Genomic DNA, 27507 nt, shown 5'->3' with positions numbered 1-27507 from the left:
TTTACTTTAGGTTTACATGCATAATTCGTGTAGGGGAAGTTTTCAATAGGCAAGAGTTTCTAAATTACTTTTCTAAAAAATTTGGTTTTCTACTCTTAATTGACATTCAATTAATATTTTAATTCCTAGTCATTTTACTTGCTAAATTTCTCAAATTTCCTACTAGTTTAAATTTCCTTTTTTTTAGTAACTCACAACATTTGGTTCTACTTTTGGTTTTGAAATTTACTTTTACCCTTGGCTATATGGATGACGAAACACGAATTGAGTAATTGAAGAGTTAGGTTTGAAGGCAATTTCCTCTTCATAAGTCTGTCGCCTACCTGCAACAATTATTCACTTATGCAATTTAATTTGAACTTAGAAATTCCTTAAAAAATTTTTGAGATTAATTTTTGGAAAATTATATTTTTTTTTCATGGTTTTAGATACGTGCACTTAATTTATATATGCTCTTAGAATTTAAATGATATTGTAAATTAGTTCGCAGCAAGTATTATTTTTATTTTTTATTTTTGCCATTAAAATTGCTTAATTAAATTTTTAATTTATGTTAGCTTTATACGAATTGAGAATATTTGTTAAATTCAGGTTATATTCCTTCCAACCATGGCGCAAGAGAATTATTTAAACTTAATTCAACTTTACTATATTCTTGTAATCTTAAAATATATTTTAAATTCGTTACTTTGATGGTTGTAAAAGATTTGGACCACTCAGTAAACATATTTAACATCTTTTAGAAAGCACAGAATTTGAGCAAAGTTATTTATATACATCGTAGATAAAAATGCACAGAAAATTCAGATCTAATAAATAACTTCTGTTTTAAAATTTTTTTTTAATTTTTCAAAAAAAAAAAAAAAAAAAAAAAAAAAATTTATACTTTCTAACAAATATTTCTCTCCATCATTTTTTAGATACTTTTAGCGAGTTTTCTTCATATCTTTTAATGAATGTATGACAGTGAAGGTTTCTAGTTACAAAAACATTAAGAGATGATTGGGAGTTTTATAGAATTAGAATAGAACAAAGAACAGTAGGGCTGTCTGCCAAAGGAATGGGATGCTTTCCTGGGCGACTTTCTAACGGAAAAGTGGCTTACAGCTAGAGAAATCTGCGCAAACACCCTTGCAGCCAACCCGTTTGCTGGGATTAGAACCTTCACTCGAGAAAACTCGGGATTCAACGGAGAGCCAGGAAAAACACTTATCATTAAATATACCGACTCATTTTTTTTAAATTAGAATTTTTTATTAGAACATAGAATTAGAGCACAGCATATTTTTTATAACTGATTTTGAATTTCCTAACAACAATAATACTTTTATTTAAATAATTAATTTGGAAAAAATTATTGATTCGAATTCGTCGTAGTCAGTAATTCGAATAAAATCCGCAATTCTAACGCATACCCCATTCTCATTAAAAAGATGTAGAAACATTATATAACTTCAGCTCGGAATAATATGTTATTTACGTTGCATCTTATTAAATTTAAAGAATATTTTCCTTCGGAAAACAGCACGCGCCAAACAATTTTCGCAAATAGATTTATGGTCTGATGTTGCCTCTAGAGATAGCATAGCTGATTTCTGACGTTTAAGATTTAAAAAAAAATAGCCTTCATTACTTTCAATAAGATGATACTAATAGTTAGCAAATATAAAATTTAAATTACTTGCACTGTATTAGACATAACAATGCAAGTTTCCTTTTTTCTTTCATACCAACCTGAAAAGAATTACTTTGATTTGAAAGAGAGAATTCGTTTATAAAAAATGAAATTTTATTAAAAATGAGATATTAGAAGTATAATATTAAATTTCAATTTCAATTTTATGGAAATAACTTTTAATTTCACATTAGAAATTACATCAATATACCCATATCTACGGTATCGATTTGAAATAAATGATCATAGAATGTGAAAGACGCCGAACATGGAAAGGAAAGAAGGACTTAGATGATGATATTTCTTCTTTTTATAATGTGCATTATAGGAATTTAGGTCCATAGGTCCTTCTATTCGTTAATAATTTTCACGGGATTTAGTATGAAACAACTTCTCCTTTTCAGCAACACATAAAACCCTCCAAATGACATCTGAAAAATAATCAATTTCTCCACTGTTCACAGAAGACAGAATCGAAAACTAAAGAATTAAATAAGAGAAAGTTTACATTATATCATTTTTTATGATAGAGGAGAAAATTTTCTTGACGTTATTGGAAAGTCCATTAAGATTTTTCAAATATTCTTCACTATCTTGAGAAGCAAAAAATCATTCCTATCTATCATAAGCTTCAAAAATAACTCACAATTCATTCTAAGCTTGAAAAACAATTATTTAATGATCAGCGTTTCAAAATGATATCATATATATATATATATATATATATATATCGGTACCAATGTATTGCCAATGTATATATATATATACACATACATATTGGTGATGCATATTGGTAATGATATCGATAAATTTTGTCTGAAAATTGCTGGCGCAAAAATAAAATAACAATAAAAATAAATGAATAAACAAAACTGTCTTAGTTTTTTTTTTATTATTATTTTAAGCAATAAAATTAAACTGAAGCACTATTTTTTCCGTTTTCAACATGGCAACAGTAAAAATTGCTTTTGGCAGAATAATGATAAAAATGGTATAACGTTCGAAACTTTTCAGGAAGTTTCTGAGACAACGCAAATACGTGCTTTGCCTTTTATTCATGTCGAACATTAATCACAAATTAAAACTCACATCAATAAGTAAAAAAGCATACTTCTCTAGTAGTTGAAAGATACGTCACCATTGTTTGTTTGTTTTCCATTCAATTCATAGCAATAATAACAATATCAATAAAACTTTTCACGATTATTTTGTAATATATTAAAGACGATTGTTTGCTCAAAAGTCACTACCATGGTGCATGGATGCTGATTTAGAGAAAATAAAGCATATGCATAATTTTTTAATTGTGGGCGAGGGTTACATTCTTAACTGCTATATATATAATATGTGTAATATTTTTGATGAGTAGTCGTGATAGCAGAGCGGCAAAACGGGACGAAGATGTTGATACCAAACCAATTTCAGCTAATTTTAGTTTCTAGGCACATTAAAATAATACTTCGTAGACAATATAATTTTTTGTCTTAAGCAATTACAATATTTTTTATATACACAGATTAATGGGGCGATACCATTTTAAACGGACAAGCAAAGCAGTGTGAATGTTGGCGTGGCGAAAGCTAAGAGAAGGTGACGCAGATGATACCGATCTACGTCGGTATAAGTACCACTCGTAAGCTAACTTACGAGTGGTACTTATACCGACGTAGATGCAATTGTAGAGACAAGCTATGGTTGGTTAATTTGAGGTTGTTATATAACATAGAAGAATCTCGAATTTGGGAGAACAGGTGAATTTAGGGAGAGAGCACCAAATCTAGAATCGTTAATTTTGAGATCTGCAATTATTTTTAAGCCAGCTATCGTATTTTCCTATATCTTACATATATATATATATATTATTAATCTTTTATTCGTCGATGTTAAAAAACTAAGAATATTTATAAAAAGCTATTTGAATTATTCGTCAGATTCCCTATAATAACCAATATATTATAATGAGTACTTGAATGCCATCCTGATCTGTACAATGGTTGAACTCCGATTTGAACCCTGCTAAATGCATGGATGATTAAGTACATAGTGTGTGCGGCCCGGGAAGGGCACTCAAAATACTCCCGTACGGAAAACCTTCTTGAGTGGTTTAATGGTAGAGGAAGAGCGGTAAGCAACTATCGGACATTCCCCAGAGTGTTCTGTATCAAAATACTACACAGTTAAACGTGATGGAATAATGGAAGGTCCATGGATGGAATTATACCTGTATGACCAATTGTGAAATTCTGCTATCCCGCTCACTTGTATCTGTACTTTGTATCTGACTACTTGAATATGTGGAAACATTTCAGACTGATCAATACGACAGACCACTATGAGAATACATAGAAACGCGATTACTCCTTACATCCCCCCTTTAAAGATCCAGCGGACCAAATACTACTGGGGACGAGTTATTTTTCACCGTATTTTTGTTACAGTTTCTCTTACAGATATTTTAGATTTTTCGATGCATAACACGTGCAACAACAACTGTACCATCGCGCGGGATTCAAATTACGGACCCTCTGCTTGTAGCTAGACAAATTAACCCCCTACAAACAAGAGCTCTCAACGGAGAGTGTAACGATTTTTAGAATTTTTTTCCCCAGTACATGATGCAGTGTTATTTATTGGGATATGAAAAAATTCAGATTTGTTTCAAAGCTTTTGATTGTGAAATAACAAAATTTCAGAATTCAATTTAAAATAATTAGGTAGCAATGATTAATGATATTCAATGGAGTCTGTTGCACGATTTTTAAAATAACTCTTTATTTATATATTTTACTATTTCGAACATTCTATCGAATGGATCTGCATAAAATTTTAAATTTCCATTGTTTCTATTAAAAAGCGTCGCGTTATCAAAATTGTTATATCCTGAAAAATACATTACTTGAGTCTTTCAGAAATTAGAACACTATGCCTGTGACAAAACGCTCAAGCGATACTTAGTTGTGCATTAGTTTTGAGTACATTATATCATTATCTTTATTCAAAAAAAAAAAACTTGCCATCAAAATTACTTATCAATAAATTAAATTGATATTAGATGTGTCCTTTAAAAAATTTTCCAAGATAGCATATTAGGCATATAGCCCTCGTGTGCTTTATCACATTTAACTGATCAACAAACCAAATCATCGTTAGGTTTTTCTTAATGAAAACAAAATTGCATAGCAAAAAATTAAAGAAAAAGAAACCTAAAGAATAGTAATCGTGTTATTTTATTTTATATATATTTTTTCGAAAATGAGTAGTAGAAATAAAGTAAGCTTTTCTTACATCCTCATGCATAAAAGTCCCTCATCTAATAATTAAAAGACGTAACTGATTTTCCAATATTCATGCCAAGAAAGACATTACAGAGCTTCATCAGCATGCATTTAAATTATAACCAAACGCTTGATTACGTGTATAAATTGTAATCATTCTTTTGAAACCAAACAAGGATAATTTATGCTTCTACGTCATATATGTTGGCGAAAACGGCACATAACCTGCACTTAAACTCTATTTCAAAAGCGGCTTTCAGACTCAATAGCAGGGGGTGGAAGACGGCCTCATGGCATCAAGGTATGCAACCCTTTCCTGGTTGTTACCTCACATCAAGTGACAAGATCTGTATACCTCCTGAAGTTTGAAGTAATGCTTGGAAATACAATGAACAGATCGCAAGCATGTTGTGCGATAACGCCGTGTAGAGGGGGGGGGTGGAACTATTTGTGTTTTTATATTTGGTCCTGTTGTAAAATGGGGAATAAAGACGCTGTGTTTTCGGGCACAATAAAATGCTTTCTTTTCTAAAAGTGAAATGGGTTGACGGAGGCAGTGAAAGTTCTTTAAAGATGTCATTTACCTGGGAGGATGTTTTAAGTTTAACCTGTATTTACGAGGATGAAGTATTATTTAAATCCCAGTATGCCTGAGGATAATTTTCTTTCTTCTTTTGAATTGCCTGATTCAGCCAATGCTGGAAAGAGGATTTTTGAATTGACTGATTCAGCCAATGCTGGAAAGAGGATTTTTGAATTGGAAAGAAGCAAAGTTCATCCACATCATTAATTTTCTCCGTTGGAAAACAAAAATTAATGTATATATGGGTGTATGTTTGGAAAGAAAAATCAGAAACTGGATATAAATTAAATAAAATACTTTTAATTTTGTCCAAATTGTTACAAAAGTAATTAATCAATTACTTAAGAAAAAGGTAAATAAAATAAATGGAGGAAAATGCAGCATTGCGCCGAAGTTCACAATGTACTTTAGTTCTGTTTGAATTACAACATGAACTACGATGTCCTGGATGATATCTTCCGATACGTTCTTCTACATAAAAACACATTCTTCGATAATGGATCCTGATAAGAAGCTTACCATTTTAGGTTTATATTAAATCTATTTGTTTTGTTTATTTTTTCTTAATTGTATATATGTAAACAACATAAACAAAAGGAAGGGCTATTAATATTTAATATTAGTATTATACTATACTGAAAACTTGAGAAATATCTTATAATAAATGAGAAATATAAAAGTGTAAATTTTGATCAAGAGAGCAGTGTGTAACTATTGAAGCATTTTGAACTAAGTGTAGCATTCGGAATTAGTTAAAGATTACTTAGAAAAATGTTTTTGTTTAATTAAAAAAAAGAAAACCTACAGTTGAAATCCGTATATTAATTATTCATATTTTATTGCTTAAAACAAACTTATCGAAATGTAATTATTTAAAACATTAAAACTGAACAATTAAGGAGTACTAAAAACACGTTTCGTCCTTCTTAATTATTTCAGTGCAAAAACAAAATAAAAATAAAAATGAAATAACCTCAAAATTCTTTACAAGGATACTTAATTCCTATCTCAAAGAGTCAAGAATATACCCCCATGTGAATTCAGTTCACGAGAAAACTTTAAAAATACAAAAATAATACAAAATATTCCAAGAACATAATTACTGTAAAAGGAAATAAAAAAAATAAAAAAAGAAATGAAAAAAAAAAAAGTAAAAAAAAAATGAAATACATAAAGGGGATATTTAAAATAAAATCTGAAAGCTTTTACATTTTATATTACGCCTAAAGGGGCCTTTTTCTTTTCCATTTAAACAGACATACACGTTTCGAGAGCATTGGGTCTCACGCCTGTTTGGACTAGAAATATTTATAAACACCATATCTTTAGAATTTACGATAAACAGTCTCGCGAGTTGGAGATAAAAATATGTTATTCCGCACAGAGTGTGTTGCCACTGCTCGCTTTGAAATCGTTGAATTTCTTAATCAGAAGTTCGTTAAAGTTTAAAAAATGTGAAATAAAACACATTTGAAATTCAAGATTCGAGCTTCCAGGTACCGATATTCGGATGAGCGACTAGATTGTTCAAAATTTGATGGCTCTAGTTATCGTTGTTTTTTCACAGCGCGAGAAACATACATATACTGATTTCAGATTCTTAATTATTTAATTTCTTTAAATATAATACAGGGCGATAATATTTGGTGGCAACAATAAAAAAAGGGATACAGCCGTTTATAGTTATTCGACGCAAAATGCCGTTTCGAGACTAATAGCCGAAATAGCCCAGTTTCCCGATGGAGCCATTTTGAATTTGGGATCTGAATTCTTTCTTGTACTATCTCTAATTTTGAGTGCAAATAAACCGACCATGCCAGGCGGCGATTCGTCCCCGTCAAATAAGTTTGATTGGAGTTGCGTCAAATAAGCTTGATTGACTCTGTATTTGCATAATAACGCAACTCAGTATTTGTTTAATAACGAAGTGGAAACATCACAGGATTGTGAAAATTTGTTAATGATTCAGTTTCTCATGAGGAATATGTGGCCTTTTTAGGCGAAGTTATGCCTTTGGAACAACAAATCTCTACACTTAAAGCTACTGAAACGACTTTTGATTAACTTCGCCCCAGTTCCGAATAGGATTCTTTTACCGAAAAATTCGTCGAATGCTACCAGAAGCTCAATGATATATATTTCAGCTACAGCCCAGGTGACCGTAGAAACAAACTTTTGTTCACAGATATGACTAAGAACCTTTCTGGACTAACGCCTCCTTGGGCTGAAAAAAATTCTAGATTCTTAAATCACGTCCTTATACATTAAAATAAAAAAATACTATGGCCAAATTTTGCTAAAAACATTTCAACTTTTCAATTTTTAAAGAAATTTTTATGATTCAAAATAATATTTCTGTACAGCTTTTCAATAATATTTACTACAATAGAAAACTAAATAGCATTTTTTACTGCAATAGAATTCTAAATAACTTTAAATACTGACTAAAATTTATTCCAATTTCATCGGTTTAATTAAATTTCTGTTCCTTGGGGATGATATATGTAAAATCTTTTCTAAAAGTATACTACAAAATGTATGCAGAAATGTATTTTGGGGGAGGGGCGGAATAAATTTATTATTTAATAAACGGTGCTATTTTAAAGGTATTATTAATAGCCAGATATCTCTGAATTTTGATCACTAGCTTTATTCACCAGCCCGATTTCTTTGAGAACTGTTTTTAATGCCCAAAACACCGTGAGCAAAACGCAAATCTTTTGTAAATAAAAAGGAACAATTCCGCGTAAAAGACCGCTGTGTTTCTGCGAAGCACTTCAGAGATCAAATTTTCTCCTCAAAGAAGTCATCATTTTCTCAAACATTCGCTTATTTACGATCCACTTAGCAGAAAACGTTGTACGAACATCTACTTAGATTCTGATTGTTTTGATTCCACTTTTATACTTCATTAATTTTACCGCTTTTCAGTTTCTCCCTTTAAGCACTCTTGAGAAATGAGAATACATTCATGTCATATGATTAAAGTACAGAACTGTATTGCTCAGTTTTAATGATGTTTGTAGTTAGCTTCTAACGTCATCTCTTGTCGTCACTAGATCTGTTAAAATGCTCACTGGAAAACAATTCCTAGCATCGTTCGCTAAAGTTACAGGTCGTTATAATTCTATCCACTCATACGTTAAAAAATGTGCAAATGAGTGAAACTTTGCTGGGGCTTCCAATTAATGATTTATTTAGCATCAAATATGAAAAATAAAATTCTCTTCAGAAAATAAGGTAGGACATTCATAACCGCTACGTTGTCTATAGACATAGACTAGGTAGGTCTCCACGAAATCCTGTGAAGCTTTCAGTGGATCTGGAGTGGTAATACAGGTTCACTGAAATTTCAACAGTCGTATTATTTTCTTAATGACCGCTTATAATGCGCGTCAGTGTAAATAGGTTCCATCCAAATCCAAATTACTGGATTTTACGTGTATGTAAGTTTATAACATCGTAAGGGTTTTTTTCCCATCCCATCGCCTTCGTTCGTGGTATAACTAAAAGCGCATACATCTGTAGCCAGGAGGTCTGGAGGTCGAATATAGGCGAGAGGACTGCTCATTTTTCATGTTTCCTGCTCCGCTAAGTACCTAATGGCTCTAAAAATCGACATTTATTAACCATTAGTATTTTATTTCCAACCGCGGTTACATTTTGCTTTCATAGAGCCGAGTTTATAAATTAAAACTGAAAGATAAATATTTCAGTTTTTTCGAATAGCAACAGTCTCGCTCAGAGATAAAAATGATGTCTTCTTTCGAACAATGTTGCTACTGCTCGCTTACAACTCGTTGGTTTCTTAATGAGAAATTCATTAAAGTTTTACAAAATAGGAAATAAATAATAAAATTAATTCAAAATCCAGGCTTACAGGTACACATGTTCGGGTGGGTGACTACGTTATTCAAAACTAGGTGGCTGTAAGTGTCGTCGTTTTTCGGCAATGCGCCGAACATACATACATACATGCAGATTCTTCATTATTGAATTTCTTGAAAAATAATACAAGGAGATAATATTTGGTGGCGACAGTTTTAAAAGTGGTAAACTGAACCAACGCAAAATCGAGAGTAATAGCCCCTTTTAGAGGAGAAACTCCTCTTTGGAAATTATTGAAATTATTTAAATATGAAAAATAATACTTAAGATTTAAACGTAATTGGAAAATTCGTGGAGTTATTTAATATTTACTAGATTCGCCTAACATTTGAAAAATAAACCTACAAATTTGTTTTGTGATAAAATTACTATCCTAGTATTCTATCATTCAAAGAAGTAGAAATATATTTATCTCTTACAACCTTAAGGTTGTAAGGCAGGCTCCTAAAACAATACTGGATTCGAGTTTAAGTCTTCAATAATGACATAGATATTCTAGCTAGATGCTTAAGAAAAACAGGATCACTTAAATCACTGCAATGATTCTAAAATCCTATGCTTATGACAGACGACAAGCACATCCTTTCATCAATTATAATTACTCAGAATGTGTCCCAACAATGGGAACAAAAAAGGAACTGAAGAAAGAAAAAATAACTGAATTATTTGAATTCTGTCTTGTTTTGGTACCTTAAATCAAGAAAGTGCCTTTCTTTTGACAATCGATCTAATGGCGAAGACAGTCGGGTGTATCGAAGCAAAACAAGGATGACCTCTGCAATAGCTGAGCATCGAGATCATTAGCCTGCAGCTTTTGTCACAAGGCTAGTGTGAAAAGATACTGGATTAACGTTTCCTGGCAGCATTGGTAATTTGGGCACGAAATGAGGCATTGAAATTTACGGTAATTTCCGATTCGTTGCTGGACAAAAATCTTTCCAGAGCCATCTTGTTGAATCAGTCTGCTGCCTTGTCTTCGTTCGTTGACACTGAGGCGGAAATTCAGTAGATGCTCCAGAGCTGCAGTTGTGTGTATATGTGTAGCAAGTAAAATACAACCTCTGAATCAGTATTACTGTTCGCATGAACTTACTGACATTTTTGCCGCATAGCAGTACTTGGTATAAATGTGGATGGCATTCGAATTTAAAATTAACTTCTTACGGGAGGTTTATTATACGCAAAGGAGAAAAATATTCCGAAAATTTCGTAGATATGAGCTCTCGGCAAAATTTTAGAACAGTTGGATGTTAATATATAATGTATTCACAATCGTGAATTTATTCGGAGGATGAAACTGTAAGAATCATACGAAGTCATTTTTTGTTAGTGAATTATTTTTTGTGGTTATGAGTTTCTGGAGTATAAAATTTTTCAGAGATAAGTTAAAAATAACTATGGCTGTCAAAAAACATTATTTGATCGTTTTTATACGAAAAACTTATATTGAATTCAGTGACTTTCATTTCATCAGAGAATACAGACAAGTAAATATGAGAATAATAAGATAAATATTTCAGTATTTTTCCGTATTTGATTCTGTATGCCTGAAGATCGAAAACTTTAAGAATATTAAGTCTTTTTCTTCTGCGTTTAATTAATGAATGCAGCATCAGTAGCATGACTTGTATTACAGCTTAGTGAGCTGAATAAAGCAGATTGCATATTTGTGTATAAAATAATTGTTATTAATCTAAAACAGAAAAGTGGCCAATTTTTTGTGTACAACAGGACCAATTTAAGACAAGTATTACCTTACAGGCAGTACAATATGTTTTGCTCAACCAATTATTTAGGAATACTTCTTGAAATAATAAATGCAGGTTGTTTCAAGATAATAGTTGTATTTATTTCAAATAACACTAATCCAGTTTGACATTCATGGTAGCATAAACTAGCATCAAACTCCTTGCAGACGTAGAGCGAATTATTGCTGTGCCTGAAGGAGTAACAGAATCTTGAAAAGGTTTAAAATAACATTTTTATGAGCACAAAACTTGAAGATAAACGCAAGTCTTCCGCCTGACAAAATCAACCACCACTTGTGGTGATGTAACTTCTTACCATAGCCTCTCGAGACCACATTACTTAGTGAAACGCAGGAACACGCTCTGCCTTACAATCCGAAACCCTCGACTTAAATATTCTCTAACTGATATACATTTCTGGTGAAGAACGGGAAAGAGAAGTTATAGTAAAGATTCAAATTATAATAACTGTTTAATTAAAATACTAATAATCCTACACACTAATCAACTGACTTTTTAAAGGAAATCATTTGTTGACTTCTCTTGGAAATGTAATTCTTGCTGAAAATGCAATGCTGAATTATATATCTAGGTATAATCAAGTTTAAATGAGTACAAATACTTTTATTCTTCTTTATGAACGTTTTTCATACTTAACTACTGGCTTCTGTATACGATTTTTATTTTTTAATTTTCAATAACCCCGGCATCAAAGCAAAACTGGAAAAAAAAAAAAAAAAAAAAAAAAAAAAAAAAAAAAAAAAGGCATTACTTCTTTCTCTTGTTTTTCAACACATCTGTCTGCTGTACTAATTTTCATAATTTTTACTCTCTACCATTTCTTTCCACTTTTATATGTTAATACCTCTTTCAGAGATAAGATATAGTGTCTAATTAATTCTTTCTTCAGAAAGCTAATATTTAGAAGTGAAGAGCTTTACTTCATAATGTTTGATGACTTGCCTGGTTATTCTGATTTATATCAGGGAATTACTATGGTGTTAGATCATTCAATGTATCCCACTTGCGGGTTCACTCCTAAAGATTCTTTAGAACTGCACCACCATTAAAGATGAGAGTAAATGAAAAATGAAGTTACATTAATCGAACCGCTGACTACTAGAACAGTGGGATGTCTGTCCACGGCGCCGTTAGAACTTAGTTTTATTTCACCCGAATCGTTATAAAAAGTTATAGGTTCTAGTCTGATTAAAAAATGGTGATCAAGACAAGTCTCAGAGCCTTCATATTTCTTGATTAACTTGTGTCAGACTCCTCTCCTGTACGGACAAAACATAAGCAACACAGGAAATTTGCTGTTCCATAATTAAGTACACATAAGAAAACTTCCATCATCCATTTACTTAATTGGTGTCAATGATATCTTTTAAATTACGCGCAATGTGAAATATCCCAATTAGCTGTCAGTCATTAGGGTCTGAAAATGCACTCCAAGGCCATTTTTATACCTTCTGTCTTGTCTCGTAACCACGGTGATTATTGCTGTAGAAGCTGGTTGAGTACTCTTATTTGATGAAAATCCTGTAACCCCAAACTGTATGATCGTTACGATCCTGAAGAGCTTAGGCTAACGCTGCACAGTTATAAGATTTACTCGTCCAAGAGTCTCTGAAATATATAATAATGAGTGAAGTGAGCATGAGGATAATTGCTGTGGCTATTTCAATCGCCAAAATAAACATATTAAACGTGAACCATGATTCAATATTTAAAAGTTTCTCCCCATCTTCTAAATCACAATAAATCCCCGAAAAAATAAGTCTTGAGTGATGAATTAAAGATTTAGTATCTTTTGTCAGGTTGCGTTAATGGTAAATTCATGGTAGTATGTATGATAATATCTTAGTAGCATATGGGTAAATTCTGGGTAGAACAAGAGGTTAATTCCCGGTAGGTTTATATTGGGTAACTTCTTCCCTAAAGACGCCTCTAATTCAAGTTTAGGAAAATACACACCATGAAAGTAATAAATGCATAATTCATAGGGATGCACTATGTTCGTGTATATCAAAATTATATTTCACTTACATTTGTATGTTTAACTTTTATTTATTTATTTATTTATTTTAGTTATTTTAAAAGTAAATTTTTGATCGAAGATAACTGAATGTGATGCATATGTTTTAATGGTTTAAATATTTACAGGCCATCTCCATTATCCACTAATACAGTATCTGCTACGCAAAAGGGGGGACGGGGGTAAGAATTTGCTGTAATTTCGTAAGTTGTAAATTTCAAAATGCAAGAGAAATTTGAATAGTCTGCAACATAGCCGAAATATAGCATCTCACACACGCCCAATAGTGTATTCCCAGCACCTGCATATTCACTTGAGGAATGTAACTAACTACGAGAAATGGAAATATTTCACTCATGTATTTTTAGGTTAGAGGAAATTCCTTAAGCTCTGAGCTCACATCTCGACTTGCTAATAAATATATATACTGGTGGAGAATCTCAGATGCCAGTGATCAGGCGATTACTAATTTCTTAGTATCGCTAGAAAAATAAATAATTGTTATTTCTATTACTATTCGAAACAGCATATTACAAGAAGTGCATGTTTTCCTTTCTATATTCTTCCTATTTCTCGTCGGTGTATGACATTATTTTACTTTACGTAAGTTATTCAGTAGTGCAGTATAATTTAAAGAATTTTAAATTGCAGAAAACTCTTTTATAGAGTTGATAGTGACTTACTCGCATAATTAATTAATTAAACTTAGCCGATCTTTACTATCCGCGCTTTCTAGTCTCTGCGACAGTCCTTGGAACGTACTATCCGCGGATACGAGGTTACTACTATATTTAAAGAAGGTAATAAGAATGATGTTTAGATTGTAGAATGATTGTTTACTGAAATGCTTGTTATTCCGGCGTTGCAATATCTGAGCATGATTTCATGCAACATCCGGATAATATCTGAAACTACGATATATCAAGCAGAGTTATCGCAGCGTAATTTCCGGCGGGAATTTTGGATTTGTAGAATTGAAAGGAACAGTTCACTTGCAGTGGTTCCTCGTTCTTACGTTAAGAAAACATCAGTAAAATAAACTGAACTCTTCAGTCTGTAATATAAACTGAATACTGCATTTCAATCTCGAGAAAGTGATTTTCAAAACACTCCCATTGTTGTCATGTCTGGCAGCGAAATTTTTTTTTTTTTTTTTTTTTTCCTAGGTGTGTTCGGTCTTTGTATACCTACCTCGTTAGGTACCATCTTCGTTACGAAATGCGGGAGAAAACTTAGCAGGTTCAATGTTCCCTCGATTGGACTGAACTCTGATCCAGACAAAAAAAAGGGGATTGTGCCTCGGCATTAATATCTGGCTAAAGAGAGGGCGGCAGGGACCTCATAAAGGAGAGTCCGTGCGTGACCTGGACGACCTAATCAGTCTTGGCTTGGCAAATATGGGGCGGCTCTGGATCCGTAATTGGGGGACCGGTTAGTCTTCACAGCTAGCGCCTCCTTCCCTCTCGAACAGGGTGGGCGGAAGGATCACTTCTAAGGGTTTGCTCTTTTAATCCTTTCCTCACGATTGCAGACTGCGCAGTGACGATCGTAAAGTGATGTCAAATTTTTAAATAGGATTGCTGAACCGGAACGATTTGTAGTCTACCCTGTCGCACTTCTTTGATTAGAGCTGCGCTTAGCGGGGTATAACTTTGCGGTCTACAGTTTCAGTTCGTCTTTCTTTGCTTCGAAGTTTTATAATTAACTTGAAGGGGGCTCATACACCTTAAAACCCCTTATGATCTCCGAATATGGGACTGGGGCAAGAATTGAAATATTTTATTTATTTTAAAAGCAATTACTTCCAACTTTTAATAGCTGACTAAATATAGCTGCTTTGGGAACTAGTAACCAGAAAGTTTGTGTTGCCAGAAATATTTTTGTAATTTAATCCGCTTCGTGACAAAATTTTTCGTCATGTTTCCGCCTTGCGAGCATGATATTTTAAAAATGGCTAATGCTACATACTTGAAATTTAATGGAATTCTTTATATAGGCACTGTTTTTTAACCGAACCAAAAATTTGATGAATATTTTAATACTAAAAATTTTATGAAGAATTACAGATTTTTTAATAAAATACATTTTATAAGCTTAACTCCAAATAAAATAAAAATTTGACATGAAATTCTTAGGATTTTTGGTTCACAGCAGTTTCCAAATGTTATAAAAGCTATATATTAAATATGGAATTAAATTATGCAACAGAATGTTTTAAACTGTGCGCGCAAGGTGAAAACGTGACGAAACATTTTGTCACAAAGCAGATTAAATTATAAAAATATTTGTGGCAAAGCAAACTTTCTGATTACTATTCCAGAAAACAGCTATATTATGTAGTCAGCTGTAAAAAGTTGGAAGTAATTGCTTTTAAAATAAATAAGTTATCCCAATTTTTGCAAGAGTCACATATTCGAAGATTTTATCGGTTTTAAGGTATACGAGTCCCCTTAAACTTACTTACTTAAACAATCTGAAATAAGAACCAACTCTTTCAGATAAAGTAAGAAATACGATTTGATATTCATGATCTTAAAATAAAATTTAAGTTGTGGTTTATGTCTTCATTATTATGGATAAAACGTTCTGTGTTATTAAATAAATGAAATTAAAAAATAATATTTTTTATAAATATATAAAGTTTTGTAAGAATAGCGATAAACTATGATATCGATATTAGTTCACCAGCTTAAAAATATAAAAATTAATGTAATAAAACTTTTTAACTGTCATCGATGGATGCTTTAATTTTCAGTTTTATAAATCTGCCAACCAACGGCTGAGCGATGAAATCGCTAAACACTGGTAGTTGGAGAGCCGAAATCCTGCCGAAAGGGATTGCTGCATGGGAGTTTCATAGTTTCCTTATGTGTAACGTGAATATGAGCCAATTTCCTAAAGGTATCCCTTTCCGTAAGCAGATAGCCTTTGAGTTGCTTTGCCTTAATCAGTTAACCTAACCTAACCTAACCTTTAAAAACATTTCTACGACTTTACAACTGGGAACCTCAGAATTTATATAGGAAAATGCATTACACTTTAAAAAGAATTAATAGTATTACCAAGTGAGATTTAGGAAAATTTTGATAGATCATTCACTATGTTATTTCTCGTATATAGAATGCAAATATTTTTACTGTTTGAATGAAATACAATACAACATGGAAATACTTTCTTCTTCCGGACTCAAGGTGTTTTGAAAATACGGCAAAGCACACTAGGGCTATCTGCCTAAGGGGAGGGATGCCTTCTTGGAGGACTTTCTAAGGGAAACTGGCTCGTATACACGTTACGCATGGGGAAAACCACGAAAACGCCTATGCAGCCAGCCCGTTCGCGAGATTCGAACCTCGGACCGAACTACCAGTGTTCAGCGATTTTACCGCTCATCCGCTGGTGGGCCCCCGGACCCAAGGATGAGAACGAAATGTATATTTTATCTAGAAATTATACATGAGAGCGAAAGACACTTTTTGATAGCCCAAAGGGACAATTTGCCCATAAGGGCTATTAATTTCGTTTTGGGATTTTTAAGTTGTTTCAGTATAAACGGCATTTCTCTTTTCAAATTATTGCCACCAAATATTAAAGCCATTCATTATATTTGAAGAAATTAAATAACGAAGAATTTGCACGAATGTGTGTATGTTTCTCGCACTGTGAAAAAACAACGATACCTAGAAACATCAAATTCTGAATAACGTAGTCCTCCACTCGAATATGGGCATCTGGAAGCCCACATTTCAAATTCGGATTTTATTTTGTTATGTATTTCATATTTTGTAAAAATTTTACGAATTTTTGATTCACAAACTCAACGATTTCAAAGTGAGCAATGGCAACACTGTACAGAAGAAAAAAAAAAAAAAAAAAATATTTCCATCTCCCCAGACTGTGTATCGGAAATTTGAAAGATATGCTCTTTTAAAATTATTTTGTGATATTGCTGTTGAGCTGAATTTTATGGTTTAAGTGCGAAGCGTGTGTGTATGTGATTATGGCAAAGCCTCGAGGGCTATCTGCCTAAGGGGAGGGATGCCTTCGTGGAGGACTTTCTAAGGGAAACTGGCTCGTATACACGTTACACATGGGGAAAACCACGAAAACACCCATGCAGCCAGCCCGTTCGCGGGATTCGAACCTCGGACCGAACTACCAGTGTTCAGCGACTTTACCGCTCGGCCGCTGGTGGGCTTTAAGTGCGAAGACTATGATATTTAATAAATAAAGGTAACACACAAAACGTTAAAAAAAAAAAACGCCCCTTTGGCCGTAATATAAAATCTGAAATCCTTCAGATTTTTTTTTAACTTTTTTTTTTTTTTTTGATATTTTCATTTTATTTATTTATCTATTTTAAGAACTTATTTATGAAAAATAATATATATGTCAAATCATCTGCATGATGAACGTCAATGAATTGCCAAACTGTGTACGAATATATGTTCCCCTTAGAGCATTATTATTCATCATCGTTTGATACTTATTCGAATTTTTATGCAAAGTAAATAATGTTTTACTTTACTCGGAAACCGTACTGATAATATTCCTATTTAACAGGCCTTTCACTTTTCAAGCAGAATACACTTAGTTACTCGCTTCAGATATCGTTTATTTTTGTAAATTAAATTTCTTTTATGCACTTGACCGTGAATAAAACAGGCTGTAGTTTCATTAGACATTTTTAGTACTTTATTTTATATTTCCTCGTATTTAAATTTTTTTTAATTTTCCGTGTAAGCATATCCCGTATAAATATATCCATTTAAACATTTTTATTAGTTTTTTTTTTATTTAACTGAATATTTCAAAATTATTGTAATGAGAAAACTTTTTCATAAATATTACTGTTCGAACTTTCAGGCATTATAGTATATTCTTCCATTATCAAAATTATATAAAACTAAAAAAAATAATTTTAATAATATTTTAATTATTTTTTCTTTCTCTTTTAGGTAAGAATGTTTTTGATAGCACGTTCACGCCAAAATGCTTCTCGAAAGCAATGAAAACTCGAAATTAGTAAGGAATGATAATTGTTATCAATTTTATGTTATTATGAAATTATTTCGAATGTTTTTCCATATTTTCAGATATTAAAAATATTTTAAAACATGTGATATATAAATATTGATTTTTATTTATTTTTAAATGTTATGTATGTAGATAAATTACTCATCCATTTGTAAGATTTATTGAAAAATATTTCAAGGTAAATAATAAATCAAACATTTAATTATCATAGAATTAAAAAACGCTACTCTGTATTCTCAATGTTTAAAATTTCGTTTGCATACAGGCATTTAAATTTCAGTTTTTCGATTTTCAGATGACGCTTTCAATTTAATAACATAGCAGTTATAACTTAGTAAGGTTTTACTTAACTTGGTAGCGTTAATCATTCCAAAAACCCCAGCAGATATTAAGTGAATTATCACTATGTCTGAAGCAACTACGCAGTTGTGAAAAGATTTAAATATTTTTTTTTTTTTTATTTAAACAGAATTTAGAACGTAAACGTACTCTCTTGTACAACAATAGAACAATAGTCAAAAGACTGCACAATTGTATAAATATTACTATAAGCTGGCTGACTGACTATTGGTGCGTCAAAACCAAAGTATCGGCAGCGATAGAACGCAAAACCGAATAATTACAACTATCAGAGCTGGCAGGAAAATAACACGTAGCGTGTAAGCTAAGCCAGAAGCATGTTCGTTCTTAAAATCCAAAAACCTCAGTTTAAATACTGACTAATTCATTTGCATTCTGGTTAGGAAAACAGAAATGAGAAGTTTTAGTAAAGATCTAAATCATAATAAAACCTATGCTGATAGTCCAGATTTTATTATACTAATAAGGGCACAATACTGAAATAAAATAAATCAAAAATTTTAGTTACTTTCAATTGTTTCAATGCTAATATGATAAATCGTTATTAGATTTGCGATCAATAAATTTAAAGCATTAAAGTCTTTCCGATATATCATAAGGATAGATATTATGCATACTTTACTTTTATCTATTTCTGAAAATCAGATTTAGGTGCGATTCCATAAAGTTTATTTATGATGGAACTCGTCAAATTGCGTATAAACCTGGTGAGCAATTTGCGTGAAACGATAATCTCTATAATGTAACAGGTTAAGTGTGACCATTAATCGTGGCTGAATAATAAATGTACTTTTGCTAATTGTAGAATCTATATCTTAAAAATGACAACAAAAAATATTCTTTTTTTTCCCTAATAAAATGCAAAAAACGATGTTCTCATTAGCATAAGCGAAGAACATGAGACTACCTTAAAAAAAATATTAATGCAGAAATAATGTTGAACATTAGGACGAAAGCTTTCCATTTCATTGGACAAATAATTGTTACACATCTGAATTTTTCCTGCTAAGGAGTACAGAAAATTCCATGTTAATAATACGCGTTTTATTTACAAATTTTAGTGGTGTGAAACTGGAAATTTAAATTTTTCAGGATTTAAACCTCATCTGAATAAAATTAAAATCATAGGAAACAGAACAGCTGTACATATGTACAGGAGTACATATGTTTTATGCTCAGAACTTAAAAGCTGTAATGTAATTTCCAGAAATCAATGCTAAGCCGCATTTTTGCGTGGCTGTAGCTGAACAATGACCGAAAGCAAAAACTGCTGTGAAGTTCTTACAATTATAAATTTAATTAGTTTTAATCATGGAATTTGTTTATGTTTCCGTTTTATTATGTTATATTGTAATGTTTTTTCGCCATCTGTATGTATAGAGACATTAATATATTTCTTATTTAATTTCAATGCATACATTTCTGTACAGCAGCACATACTAGTTCTTTGTGACAAATATGCGTTAAGTTTTACTAACAGTTAGATATGAGTTTATCTTATCTTCTTAGTTTTTGTCGCCATATTCACTCGGAGAAGAAAGGTGTGTGAATTAACTGGTATGCGGCATGGGCATAGTTTAAAATTAGATGGTTAATCTTAACCACGAGACTAGTTTTACCAAGTCTCTAACGTGTCCTGACTAAACAATATTTCCTGCTGGTTCCCTAGTCAAGTTGTTAATCACCAGAGCCGCTACGAGATCTGTGCAACCGTTGTGGTGGCACCGGGCGGCGGTAATTTGGGCATTCAAAATGTTTAGGTTTTAAGGAGGTACGGGGTTGTAAAATTTAAGAATCGCAGAGACTGCATCCGGCAACAAAATGTCTATCGCCGACGCAGTTAATCGTTGTACCAGGTATAAGCTTTTACGAAATTAGATATCGCACAGTTGGCAAAGTATTAGTCTTGGTGGTAAAGACTAATACTTAAGACTAATACTTAAGATCTTGGTGGTAAATAATTTCAGTCTTAATAACTAGGACTAGTAACCTCATCTTGCAATTTTTTAGAATGATGAGTTATTTGTTTTAGGTTGCTAGGTTGCGTTAGTATTTTATCCTGTATACCCTAGGAGTGCATAAAGATATGATAACTCTATGGTTAGTCTGCTTAATGCGGGGTTTAAACTCGCATTAAGCAAGCTAACATATACCAGAAAAGTTATATTTTATAATTCTTCTTTAAAAAAATATGTACACCGTGCAGTTTTACACATGCCAGCATTTTTCGTGCTGAGATTCCGCTGGGGGGAAGCAATATACTGATTTGTTCCCCCCCAAAAAAAAAGATCATAAGAAATATTTATAGAGCGAGGGGCTGCCTGGTATAGGAGATAAAACTCAATAGATCGGAAAACAGATTTAATAACTTGAACTCATAATAACAAAAGACATTTATTATTACGCTTGAGCTGCGTCTTTTAATTTAAACCAAGAATTTAATACCGTTCTCTTTCTTGGGTGGAAGCTGCTCGTTGACATTAAATTCCTTATTTTTTAAATCTGCCCGGATGCAATTCAGTGCATCAGTAACTTTTTGCTTGAGTTCCTGATTCAGAGCAATAAACTAATGCAAATGGGCCGAGACTGTAGACGTGTAATTCATGTATTTTTTATTGATTGCCCAAAATATAGTTATTCTGAAGGATCAGCAATAATAATGATCATCAGCTACACAACCATAAATTTTCCGCTAAGTCACTATGTTGTTGTAAAGAGATATAAAATGTTTATTTCTAAGTAATCTGCTTGTAATGTATCTATAAAGTAAAAGTGTTCAAATTTATTCGCTGAATAAAATTTCTAAGTAATCTGCTTGTAATGTATCTATAAAGTAAAAGTGTTCAAATTTATTCGCTGAATAAAATTTCTAAAAAACATTTTTAGATACACGTATAAGGTATTTTTCTCTCTCCTTTCCGCATGCCTTCGTGGCGTAACTGGACGCATACTCGATGCCTATTCGAGAGTCCATTGTTCGAGTCTCGGCGAGGGCAGTGCGCATTCTTTATATCTCCTGCTTAGGAAAAGAAAAGAAAAAAGAGTCTACAATGGCGCCTGAGCTAAAAGGTGGAGAACGATAATTCGTCACCACCAGGATTTGGCGACTGGGTTTCCTAATCCCCAGTCGCCGTTTAAAAGGGAAGGTACATATGGTATTTTCTCCATCTTTTCCACATGCCTTTCTGGTGTAACTACTAGAATCATACTCGACGTGTAATCGAGAGGCCCAGGGTTCGAGTCCCGGCGAGGGCAACGAATGTTTCATGTATGCTGCATTAAAAAACTAATTAAAACTAAATTAATTAAACTGAAACTAAATTTTAAAAAACTAATGACTCTACAACGCGATTTTGATTAAATGTACTACAAAATCAAAAATTATTTTTTTGCAGTAATAATAATAATAATATGCATGTGCAGCTAAACTTCTGGACTGCTAACAGTTACAGATTTTGAATCAATATCTTAAAGGTGTCTACCAGCTGCACAAATTTTGATTAAAAGATCTACCGACTGTACAAGAACCACTGCGTTCTTAGTGTACCATCTGCACGAGACTAAGGAACAATACCCAGCCCCACCTTCTCCCTTAATAGACGAAATATATCACAACAAAAGAAAAAGATACTTGAAAATTTATGAACGTTACTTTTATCTTTTTTCCTAAGAGCCTGAATTCTCAAAAAAAACCTGAGGCTACAAAATATCATTTATCCTTATAAATGTGACATTTAGTTCAGATTACCAAGCGCTGCTTTTGTCTCAGTTATTGTGAAAAGTCTAAATGCAAAATAAATATTAAATAAAAATTTCATAGGCGCTAAATTTAAAATGAATTGTATTAAGTTTTGTCTTGTATATTTAAAATGCTTAAAAGGATCATAAATCAAAATTTAATCAGAAAATGGGAATAATGTAATAAAATATAAGAGAAGAAATTTTTGTACGCACAAAATATGAAAATCATAAAATCAGATATAAGCTACATGTAATAAAATTTCACACTAACTGTCAAAGAGAGCATAAAGTGACTTGATTGTAACATTTCTCAAATATGTAATTTCTGAACTATTTTTTAAGTCGGTGAATGCTCTAATACAATTCATACATGAAATTCCAACAATTTTATTTTTAATTACATATGACCAAGAATATTATGGTAATTTAAATAATTGCTTTTTAATTTTTAGTGCATTTATCTAAAACTAAACAACTTTGCTTTTAAATTTATTTTATTTCATATGTTTAGTCTATATAGAATTTAGGGGAAAAAACAAAGAAGACCATTGCTTGTAAACCTAAACAATTCTTCCTTTCAATCACTTAACACCAAAGAGGGCGTGACATCATCTTTTTTTCAAACTCTTCCGATCTATCCAGTGGCGTAAATATACATTCAAGTAATTTAAATTTCGATTGGATTCAAAAGTTTTATCTCAGCATCAATTCATGCCTTTGTTAATAATGTATGATTAAACCTTTTGTTTAAAATTCACCATTGCATTTATGCTTATAAATGTGTGATAGCACTTCAATATGATTTTCACGATGACTAATTTAAAAAATCTATAATTTGAACACTAAAATTCTATAAGATTACTTTAGAAATTCTAGAAATCATTCAATTCAATGATGTGAAGATTGGAATTCTGCGTTTATTATTTTGATCGTTAAAAGAAGTATGGTGATAAAAATTCAGTATTAATTTAAAATAATCTATATCAAATTCTGAGAAAATTCCTGTGGAGTGTTCTACTATTATTGAAAATAACTCTAGTGTGAAAAGTTTAAAGAAAATCAGCTCCAACTGGGTTAAAAAATTAATTTCACATCTGGCCGTATATAAACCACCAAATAACCGAAAAAGCTAAATTAAATAAAACCGTATAAAAAGAAGGAAAAAATCTCAACTCTAATGATTCGATAATCTTGAAATGGGAAATATTAAATAACTTTAAAATGTATCAAAATTTATTCGCTGAAAGATGGTCTAGTTATTTAATTATTTTACTTAAAATCTCTTTTATTCTGCCTAGTTCCTATTATTGTATTAAAAGTTACCGCTAACATTTTAGGGGTATAGTCATTTAAAAATGGATTTATTTTAGTAATTCAGAAATAATCTCTAAGTTACTGTTAAACTGGAAGATAAACAAGTTTTCAGTTTTATGCTATCGAACCTAATTAAATATTCAATCGATTTCACCTTTTCTGACCCCTTTTGCTTTGTAACCTGTAATCATGAACAGGGATGCAAACATCCAAGATGAAAAACACATAATTATTTAAACAATGTAATAAAAATAACAGCTGACAGGGAAGTATAAAAATTCCAGAATTCCTCTCTCTAAAGTTATTTCTTCAACTTGTGTTAGATTTTTCTGCGCATTTTCAAATAAATTAAACCTTACCTTTAACGTAAAAAAGGGGGATCTCACGATTTTCATCATAATCGATATTTTTATTAATTCGTCTTTGCGTTAAGTTCTATTCAACAATATACAAAATCTTTCTCTCTCTCTTTCTAAATAAATGTTTTTTGTGGCATATAATTTGTTTCATCGAATATGGCGAAGCAAGTGCGATAGCTACATGCTTTAGGAAGGATGACTTCGCGGATGCCGTTCGAAATGAAACTGGCTTCTATTCACATGACATGAGGGAAAACCCTGAAATCCTACGCAGCTAGTCCAATCGACGAGACCTAAACCCGGGATAAAATACCAAGGTTCAGCGGACTTATTCACACGAGCATGTAACTTTTAACAAGTTAATTAAGGATCTGGTTATCAATGTATAAAAAGAAGACCGTCCCCAGGAGCATAATGTGCTATATTACCTTAGAAGCACACACAATACTCAAGTAGTTAATATCCATATAGTGTAACTCGCTTCGGCTTTGAATAAAATATTAAATATATATTAAATGCAATTAATATGCGAACTCATCTTTTAAAACTGCTTACAGTACAGGTTGCAGATCTGCAGGCTTCATCAACTTTTTTTCAATGTGAATATATTATGTAGCTCCTGTGTCATTTGTATGTTGTTTGATGATAATGTTATCTCTAATAACACTTGGCCGCAATATTTTTACTGTTAAGTTCTAAGTATATTTTCGGAATTTTCTTTTATTCTTATAGAAAAAAGAATAAATACTTTTGATTTTGTATTCGACGAATGTTTCTTTTTTCTATTCAATACTTGCGACTGACGATCAAGCATTTAGGAAAATTACTATTTTTGCATAAAATTTAGGAACAAGCAGTTCTTATTTATTTCAAAAGCGTGTAGCTGTGTGCATAATCCGTACTATAAATAAAATGAAACTTAAATCAGGATGTGCTATATTTATTCCTTATTAATTTCGAATCCTCATCACTTTAACCCATTCTACAGCTTATTGAGAAATTTCCATAAATTGATGATTTTGAAATTTAAATATTTGGATTTTAAATTTTAGATGTATTTTTGTTAATAAAATTCTGCCTTCCATTTTCAAGCTGTTTGCAAGACGCATGTTTGTCCATTACATATCTTACATAAAACTCCTTCCATAAATTGCAACTTTTACAAGATAGGTCATAAACTTTTGCAATTCTGGAAATGAAATAAAAAATAAGATTAAGTTACCGAAGTTTTATTTAAAAGAATAAAAATATCGAGAATTTTTAAAAAGAGTTTCATCGAGATGTTCTACCTTTATGCCTTTAGCACAGTTGTAACCGCGCAAATAGGTTTAGGTAAACATGTGCTGACAAATCGCGCGGGAAATGGCGAAAATTTCGTCATGAATATTTGCTCCTGTTAGACAATTGTTATCATTCCTTTTTGTATATAAAATTTCTAAGATACCCTCAAAATAATAGTCGTCGGAAGAAGGATCAAAATTCCTCAAATACCACGGGATGCCATCTCTACAAGAAATCAGTTTACTGAAGAAAGTAATTTTTTTAACCATGGATATGGCATGTTGATTATTATCCTGTTGCATCTAGATCCTCTTATAGTTTTCAAATTCTTGTAACTATGATGCCAATAATTCTGCTCGTTCCTTAAAAGCTGGTCAACGTCTTGCACATTTTCCTCGCTTTGATGAAATCGTAGCCTCTCTATTTACTTCTTATTTATGGTGGAATCAGGTTGTTCGAATTTCCTAACGCATGCTTAAGTCAAATCAATACTTAGACATTGACTAACGTCATATCTATCATAATATAACGGTTTCAGGCGCCGTAAATCTGCATGAGAATCGTTAGTTTAGTAAAAGTGTTGCATACGAAAAGCGCTTTGTATATCTATGAAGCGTTCTGTGATGACTAAAATTCCCAGATCTGATGTATGGCTAGCATTCGTCCTCCCGACCATTTCTGCCAAATGGTTTTTAAACAGGGTTGAATGAACCATTAAGCTATATAAGCACGTGATTAAGACAACAAGAAAAGAGGACACCACAAAATGTGCTTAGGCATTCATGAAAGGGTCACCAAAATTTTTTCAATTGCCGGTTTTACGTTGTCCATTTTCCGTGGAATGTTTGCCATGGAATTTGGAATGTATGGTAGAGTTAAAAACCGAGAGAGAGGAAGAGTGGAGAAAAAAACTAGCATAAACATATGTGGGGGCAGAAAAATCTTTTAGTGCTTAGAGCCTCCAAAAGTCTTTATTCGGCTGTCTTATTAAAAAAACCAGAATTTCTACTTGAAAAAATTTGTGGCCCGTCCCATTTATCCAGCTCATATTGCTTGTCTGGATCATATCTCTTGATTAAAGTGATGGTTATCAAGTAGGGGGAGAAGCTTTTGAATATCGCCGTAAAGTTTTTAAAAAATAAATTCGACGAAAAGCGCTCCACAGTAAAATTTTAAACTATGAAAAAAAATCAACATTTGTTTGGCGCAGATTGTTTATTTTAATTTATTTATTTTTATTGTAAAAATCCCCCCCCCCAGTTACTGAAGAAGTGTTACCTGTGTCTGATCCCCCTGAAAACCTGTATGCGTTATATTAAAAATCTACGTCAATCTAAGGCTCTTTTTTGGCCTAACAAAAGACAGTTATAACCGCAAGAGGTTAATGTCCTACACGGTCAATTGTGGATATTCATTCGTTAAGGAAGATAAAATATCTCGATTTAAGGAGCCGAAACCTTCCGACTTTACTCACTTCGATCCACATTATCATGAAACGTCCACCAACAATTCATTCATCGCCATTTTTTCCCTTCCGATCCATTAGCAGAAATTACATGTTTTTGCTAGATAGAGTAATTAGTTTAAAGCGGACGTTCTGGCGAAGCCAGTTTACTACCGGTCAGAGGGGAACATTAGTCAAACAGGTAGCAAAGTGTGAAGAAAATAATACAGCAAGGCAGTAGGAGCTCAGAATACCAAAATCTGAACAAAAAAATGTTATTCAGACTGATAAAAATCACTTTCGTTGCTTCTTTTTTCTAACTTTTGCATGCTGCTCCCTTATTTATCATCTTTAATGGAAAGTACGTGTAATAGAGTTACATGAAAAGGTGGATCATTAAAAAAGGTTTATATTCAGGTTTACACGTGACATTATTTAACAATGTTAACTTGATTGCAAAGATGGTTGACTTTTTTTTGTCCTCAGTTTTAAGTGATATTTATATTCATGCGTTTCAGATGTACACCCAATAATTCTTAGCTAATTTGAAACTGCAAGAAAAAAAAAACTTGCTTTAAATACGAGTAATTACACTGTTGTAACCCCTTCTCTTTAAAAAAAAAAAAAAAAAAAAAATACATAAAGAAAAAGGTGTCTATCCCCACGGCACAGCAAGCGATTTTGACAGCAAAGTCATTTTCTGAATAATTATACTTGCTTTATTATAAATGATATCTATTTAAAATAATCTCCTTTTTTAAATTTCA

The 27507-nt window shown here is 32.1% G+C and overlaps 1 protein-coding gene across 2 annotated transcripts in view; it reads left to right on the top strand.

Annotated features, from left to right (window-relative positions):
• Positions 1-27507, top strand: part of LOC118194746 (band 4.1-like protein 4A) — a 342463-nt gene that overhangs the window by 88937 nt on the left and 226019 nt on the right. Inside the window, exon 1 of one of the 2 annotated variants that reach the window (XM_085815672.1) lies at positions 18182-18229. The exons of the other annotated variant lie outside the window; for it this stretch is intronic. Within the exon in view, the coding sequence (XP_085671798.1) occupies positions 18197-18229 (33 nt within the window). The 5' untranslated portion in view covers positions 18182-18196. Of the gene's footprint in view, positions 1-18181; positions 18230-27507 lie in introns of those variants that run through there. 2 annotated transcript variants of the gene reach the window in all.

The sequence above is a fragment of the Stegodyphus dumicola genome, chromosome 4 (assembly GCF_044657685.1).
Source record: "Stegodyphus dumicola isolate Sdum_Otavi_A_Nest chromosome 4, ASM4465768v1".
In the NCBI taxonomy this organism is placed as follows: domain Eukaryota; kingdom Metazoa; phylum Arthropoda; class Arachnida; order Araneae; family Eresidae; genus Stegodyphus; species Stegodyphus dumicola.
Note: the sequence above shows the minus strand (reverse complement) of the source record. Positions and strands in the feature narration are given on the sequence as shown.